At 41.7% G+C, this 6,719-nt stretch overlaps 1 protein-coding gene across 9 annotated transcripts in view; it reads left to right on the forward strand.

Annotated features, from left to right (window-relative positions):
- The window catches only part of OXR1 (oxidation resistance 1), a 461,315-nt gene that overhangs the window by 445,130 nt on the left and 9,466 nt on the right, over nucleotides 1–6,719 (forward strand). For all 9 annotated transcript variants that reach the window (XM_014519136.2, XM_014519135.1, XM_006021932.3 and 6 more), the window contains one exon: nucleotides 4,738–4,833. In XM_014519136.2, the coding sequence (XP_014374622.1) occupies nucleotides 4,738–4,833 (96 nt within the window). The remainder of the gene's footprint in view (nucleotides 1–4,737; nucleotides 4,834–6,719) is intronic.

Below are 6,719 nucleotides of genomic sequence, written 5' to 3' on the forward strand. Positions count from 1 at the left end.
CCCTGCCTGCTCTTCCCCCCTCCCCCCTCCACCCCCCCAATCATTCTTGACGGACATTTGGCTAGTTCCTAAATAAGAGCTGGTAACTACCTACTTTTACATAGGCTCCATATTTCTGTATGCTTGCCTTGCTGATCCACAAAAGAGACGCTGTGGTCTGTGTCCTTTTTGCTGATAAATATCAATGCTGAATGGATAATAGTTTTGTAAGTCAGAGATGTCAAAGATGTGGCCCACACAGACTTACTTCCCAGCCCCCAGTGCTGCCTGCGGGTCTCTGAGATAAGGCACAGAACGGGACATGTCCACTGTGGGTGCTCTGGGACATGCACTAGAGCTGCATGTGGGGCCAGTCTGTGCATCTAATCCAGCATGCAGACTGGCCTTATGCCACTCATCAAGTGCATGGAGCTGAATGAGTTTGACAGCCATCCTGTAAATGGTTGTCCGGCAGCTACCATATGGAGAAGGCCACACCCTATTGTACCATTACAGTGAAGTGTAGGCCTATACCCTCAGACAGTGGAGACCTGACCACTCATCCTAGGCAATTCTGGTTCTCACTCTGCTACCTTTTAACTCAGTCTGTTCTGTTTTGACATGGTTTTGTGAAGCTGGCAGAGTTCAGAATATCTTAGTTCACAGCCACATAGAAGATTTTTCTGCAGCCTGATATAGCAGAACAGAATGCTTTTTGACAAGTTACCCATTTCCTATGGTACTTAATTAATGGTCTGCAGGCCCAGAACACTTTGGATTATCTATCAGCTCTGAAGGAATGCATTTTTTAGCACACGATATTTTTGTCCCCAGAATGGCTAGAATTAACTGGCTTGATCCAATCCCACCCTCAGTCATCTGTGTACTTTATTCAATATGTTGATGAAGACTGCCCTTTTAGTAACTATAACATCAGTTTGGGAAGGAAGGGTAATCTTTTTTCAAGACATACTGACCCTTCAATCTCACCTCCAAGCTCTTCTCTAAAATAGTCTTTGATTTTGATTTTAAGTAAACTGATTCACCTCACAGTTCTCTTCAGTTCGTGCTCAGGTCCAGACAAAGCTGTCAAGGTAATCTGGACAAAATGAGACCCTTTGGGAATTTCTGAAGATTGCAGAGGAGAAGTTAGTTAACTGGTTCTTTGTGTTATGCACATAGATTCCATACCTGATTCTTTCCCAGATGCTATGGAGTCTTGTACCACCTGGATTCTGTAGTGTGTAAGAATAAGGAACAGTTGAGGGTATGAGAACATCTGTGATATAGGCCAGCACGTCTTAAAAACACAGTAGCTACAGGGAAAATAACAAATTTTCTTGTAATACAGGCAACCTTATTTGGGACTGAAGGTAATGCCAGTCGTGAGATAATGTATCCCTTTACTACTGAAGCATAATAGAACTGGGGTTTGTACTTTTAAGGAATAAATGGAGCCCTAAAAAGTTGTGCTTCAGGACCCTGGCTAGCTGAAGCTAACTGTATAGTAAGAAGAAATAATACAGTAGTTTTTGCTAACGTGGCTGGTGAAAATATATATGCAGTTAATATTTAATAGGTATTTTTGTGCATCTTTTTTATTTCTATTTAAGGTTGTTGGTTGTAGCTGTGTTGGTCTAAGGACACAGGCAGACAAGGTTCTTCGGGTAGATGTGATATCTTTTTATTAGACCAATTAAATAGCTGGAAAAAATGTTCTTTGCACGCTTGTGCCCAAAAACTTGCAAAGAACAATTTTTCCAACTATTTAGTTGGTCTAATAAAAGATGCATCATATCTACCCAAAGAATCTTGTCTGTCTATTTCTATCTAAAAAATTATAAGTTCATTTCTGTTTCTAATAGTAACTTTCATCCACATACACCTCCCAAATGAATGGGTGTTTACCTTCCCTAAACTAGATGAATGTTCCTGAATGTTACTTCCCACAAATCACAAATTGAAAAAAAATTTTTTTTCTTCTAAAGAGGGTTTGCTTTAGATGGTTTGACAATAACAATAATCAAAGATGACTACATTGTAGTCTGAAAACTTTAAAGATGTATCTTTATATTTTCTATAATACTTGATATACAAAAACAAAATACATAATGATCCAAAAACATAGTGGTCACAGGTGCTTGTTATGTAGCAGTATTCTTTATATTGTATGCTGATATTATCCTTGTAGCGCATAGCCTTGTTCCAGTCCAAAGGCTATAACTGCACCACAGAGCTCCTGAAGTGTCAGTTGTGCAGGTGAATTTGGTGTAGTTAGTTGCTCTGCAGGACATCATGGAGCCACCGTTTCCCCATTCCTTTCTTCCTATTACCTGGAGATGCACACCTGGAAACCAGTCCCTTTACTTTTCAGAGCAGACTTCTGTGTGGAGCAAGCTGCTTTTGTACTATTTCCTCATACCCTCATCCCACACTGCTAGACAGTGAAATCATAATCTGATATTATTTGAATTGTTGAACAACTGCCTTTTTTCAAACTTGGAAAAAGTAAGATATAATTACAGTAAAAGTTGAAGAAAGATTGGATTTGGAGGTGTGTGCATATATGTTCTTCAAAGATGCCAAGGTTTATTTTAATTACTGAAGTACCTCAGAACTTTCTCATATTCAAAATTAGCAAGATTAGTTAACATAGCTGTTTGTGCATGGGGGGGGAGTTATCAATACTTTGATGGTGACTTTCTGACACTTCGAAAAAAAAATATTGGTGTGCTCTCTTAACAATAGTTGAGGCGCATAACTGTTGGTATGAGGGAGATAGGGGAGGGAGAAAAGTCTGATGCGACTGATCAAGCTAATTGTTAAATCAGCTTTGCGCACATTTGCATCTCACATAATACTGATATAGGAAAAAAATCAAATTGGCTTAAAAAGCCAAGATTAACAGTGATTCAAAAATACTATATTTACTTAATTCCGAAGTATTTTTCCTATTCAACATGGGGAAAACAAAGCCTCAACTTTGAACTATCGTGTGAAAATGCAGTCAGAAGAGGTGTCAGGAATCCACTCAGTGAAGCACAGGGTAACACAGAGAAATGCCCTGTAGGTGGCTCGAGTTTCAGACAATTTTATTTCCATGTCTTATTCTGCATAATAAAAAAGCTGGAAGAGGCAGATGGAAGGAGGTTGAATCTGAGAATGTTCATGTATATATTTGTCTCTCTGGGAGCACAAAATGTCCCCTGCCATGAGAACTAAGTTTTGGTCCAAACTGGACTGACACTGACAATGACGCTGGCATCTCATCCTGCCCTCTTCCATTCATCTGATTCTGAGAAATTCATATACTTAAGGACACTGCTTCTGGATTATCAGATATCTGGATTGCAGAAAAAATATTTCTTTTTACTCTTTTCCGTAATGTCAGAGTGCCAAGGTTTTATCCTGGACATGTATCTGCAGTGGTGGATGACTATGACGCTACATGTCTGTGATGAGACTTTGTTTGTTGGCTTGTTTAAATGTGTCTTGTGGCCTGTTTATATCAGCATTACACGAATACTTTTTTTCTGGCTTTTTGCTTTCTAGGAAACTAGTTGTTGTGTAGTTGGTTTGAGTTTTCTGGGCTGATTGTTTTATTTTTAAACCCAGATTCTGATGGTAACCAGTAGTCTGGTGTACTTAAAAAATGGTCTGAATTACTGCTTCTCAACCTCGGAGTGGGTGCCTCTATACAAGCAATTAAAGCAACTCAAACTCTGGTAGATGCTGTGCCTGGGACAGCAGCAGTTTGAGCCAGGGTGAAGCAGCCCCAGGCTGGCAGCAGGCTTAGTGGGTCAGCTTTGGGCTGCAGGTGGTGGCGGCAGAGGGACTGGCTAGGGCATGAGAGTGCAAAAGTGCAGAGACCTGCAGCAAGCAGCCCCTGCACTTTAGCATCCTCATACCTCAGCCAGCTCCAGTCACCATCTACACATGCATTTCATTGCACTTAATTACTCCACTGTAAAATAGTACTGTCCCCAGGAGTACTATTTTATGGCGTAGTCAATCTACTGCATCCTCACAGTGGTGCACATGCAGACAGTGATGCTTTACTGCAGAGCAAATGCACAGTAAAGCGCACATGTAGATGCACACAGTATCCAGTAGAAAGTGCAGGGTCTGTTTGGATTTATTGCTGGGGATAGGGAGATTGCTCCCTGTAAGTTTTTTGCTCCAGGTCCTCATTCCAGTCCCAATGAAAGGTAAACAAAGCTATAGAAAAATGGCCTGTAATAAGGGAGTATAGAAGGTTGGAAGGTGTATGTGTGTAAAGAAATAAAATAGTTTCAGAACAGAAAGTTTAGAATTATCCCAAAAATATTGTGATTTTCAGACCTGAAAGTTTAGAATTATCCCAAAAATATTGTGTGTGCACACATGTGTGTGTCTCACTGTACAGATTTATACCTGGGATTTTAATATGGTTTTATTTCTTAATTCTTGCACTTCTGTTCGTTAATTGGCCTACAATGAAAATTGCTTCTCCTCTCCCCTCCCCTCCCCTCCCTTGTCATTACTGGTCCAAACACATTGTCACCCTTCAGTACCTCCCTCATTACAGTTAGTGTTTATATCCCAGTAGGTTTCTCTGCTTTCCTCAAAAGCAGATTCCAGATCTGCCTACATCCAGTGTTGAGTGACTATACCAGATATTCCTGGAAAGGAAAATGTTTCCAAATGCAGTGTAGACTGTCTAATCTCATCTTCATCTTACAGTTTTGTGCTTTTTATTCTTCTCCCTCCTACATACAGGTCTTCGGTGCTCTAGCCTCCGAACCATTTAAAGTGAGTGATGGCTTTTATGGCACTGGAGAGACATTTCTGTTTACTTTCTCTCCAGATTTTGAGGTAAGGAAATATAAATTCTTTACATGTAATTTATCCCTCCATGAATACCTTAGCTTCCTAGAGTTACTGACATTGGAGTAAGTTTAGGCTGTTAAAGGGTGATGGGGAGCTGCTTTATACCTCTGAAGAAGAAAGATTTCCTACCTGTACTATACTTACGCACTTCTTCCATCCAACATTTTTTTTGTCCAGATACTGTTTTGTCTAAAATGTAAATAGTGAGCATCCTAATGCAGGGGGATGGCCTTTCTGACATGAATGTGCTTTTAGCCATCCCCATAAAAATCCATACAAACTCGGTCACATTTTAACTGTTTGCTCTAGAGACTTTCTAGAGTTTTAACAGCTGAAATCTGAAGATTCCTTTCTTGCAAGAGCCACACTTAGTTGATCCAAAAACTTAGTTGTACATGTGCCTCGGTGCTGGAGCCCCCTTTCCTCCAGACCAGGGCTACAGGGGCAAAAAGCAAGCTGTTCTTGTAGTAGTTGATCTGGACTAGCGTGAGATTTAGTACCAAAATTAGGGGAGAGATTCCCTGTTCCCATGCTCAAGAGGAAGAGACAGGACTGAGACCTGGTTGAAAGGCAAGGGGCAAAGGGGTCAAACTTGAGGGGGTGATTTCCCTTTCCCTTTTATATCTGTTGTTGACAAATACTAACTTGTAAAGTGTTCCCTACTCCTCTACTTCTGGTCCCTATAGCAGATAATTGCTACTTGTATCAGCTATTTCATTACTCTTCCATTTACTGTTACTTCAATTGGTTGAAGTAACAAAGCTTGGACAGTGGATTAAAGGGTCCTCCCAGACATTACGTTTACAATTGCAACATGCCACACATTCAGACAATTTATGGTGCAATAGCATGGAAAGCCAAAAGTGTTCCACAATTTACATGAAACAAAAAATCATAAGAAAGAAGGCTGAAAAGGACATTATGAGGTCATGTAGTCCAGCCCCCTGCTCAAGGCTGAGATTTAGTCCAGAATGATCCTGTCAAGTGCATCTAACCTGCCCTTGACATTTTGCAGAGTTGAAGGTCCCAGATCTTTTGTGGCTAATTTGTACTATAATTTAATTTGAACATGCAGCATGCAGCTTAGCATCTGGCTGCACAGTGTAGCTTTACATGTCCACCACGACTCTCTGGCCGCACCCAGAGAGTCATGGTGGATGGGTCGGTTTCGACCTGGAAGGGTGTGGGAAGTGGGGTCCCACAGGGTTCGGTCCTTGGACCGATACTCTTTAATGTCTTCATCAGTGACTTGGACGAGGGAGTGAAGTGTACTCTGTCCAAGTTTGCAGATGACACAAAGCTATGGGGAGATGTGGACATGCCAGAGGGCAGGGAACAGCTGCAAGCAGATCTGGACAGGTTGGACAAGTGGGCAGAAAACAACAGAATGCAGTTCAACAAGGAGAAATGCAAAGTACTGCACCTAGGGAGGAAAAATGTCCAGTCCAGCACACCTACAGCTTAGGGAATGACCTGCTGGGTGGCACGGAAGTGGAAAAGGATCTTGGAGTCCTAGTGGACTCCAAGATGAACATGAGTCGTCAGTGTGATGAAGCCATCAAAAAAGCTAATGGCACTTTATCGTGCATCAGCAGATGCATGACAAATAGGTCCAAGGAGGTGATACTTCCCCTCTATCGGGTGCTGGTCAGACCACAGTTGGAGTACTGCGTGCAATTCTGGGCGCCGCACTTCAAGAGGGATGCGGATAACCTGGAGAGGGTCCAGAGAAGGGCCACTCGTATGGTTAAGGGCCTACAGACCAAGCCTTACGAGGAGAGACTATAGAAACTGGATTATTCAGCCTCCGCAAGAGAAGGTTGAGAGGCGACTTTGTGGCTGCCTATAAGTTCATCACGGGGGCACAGAAG

The sequence above is a fragment of the Alligator sinensis genome, unplaced genomic scaffold (assembly GCF_000455745.1).
Source record: "Alligator sinensis unplaced genomic scaffold, ASM45574v1 scaffold20_2, whole genome shotgun sequence".
Lineage (NCBI taxonomy): Eukaryota > Metazoa > Chordata > Crocodylia > Alligatoridae > Alligator > Alligator sinensis.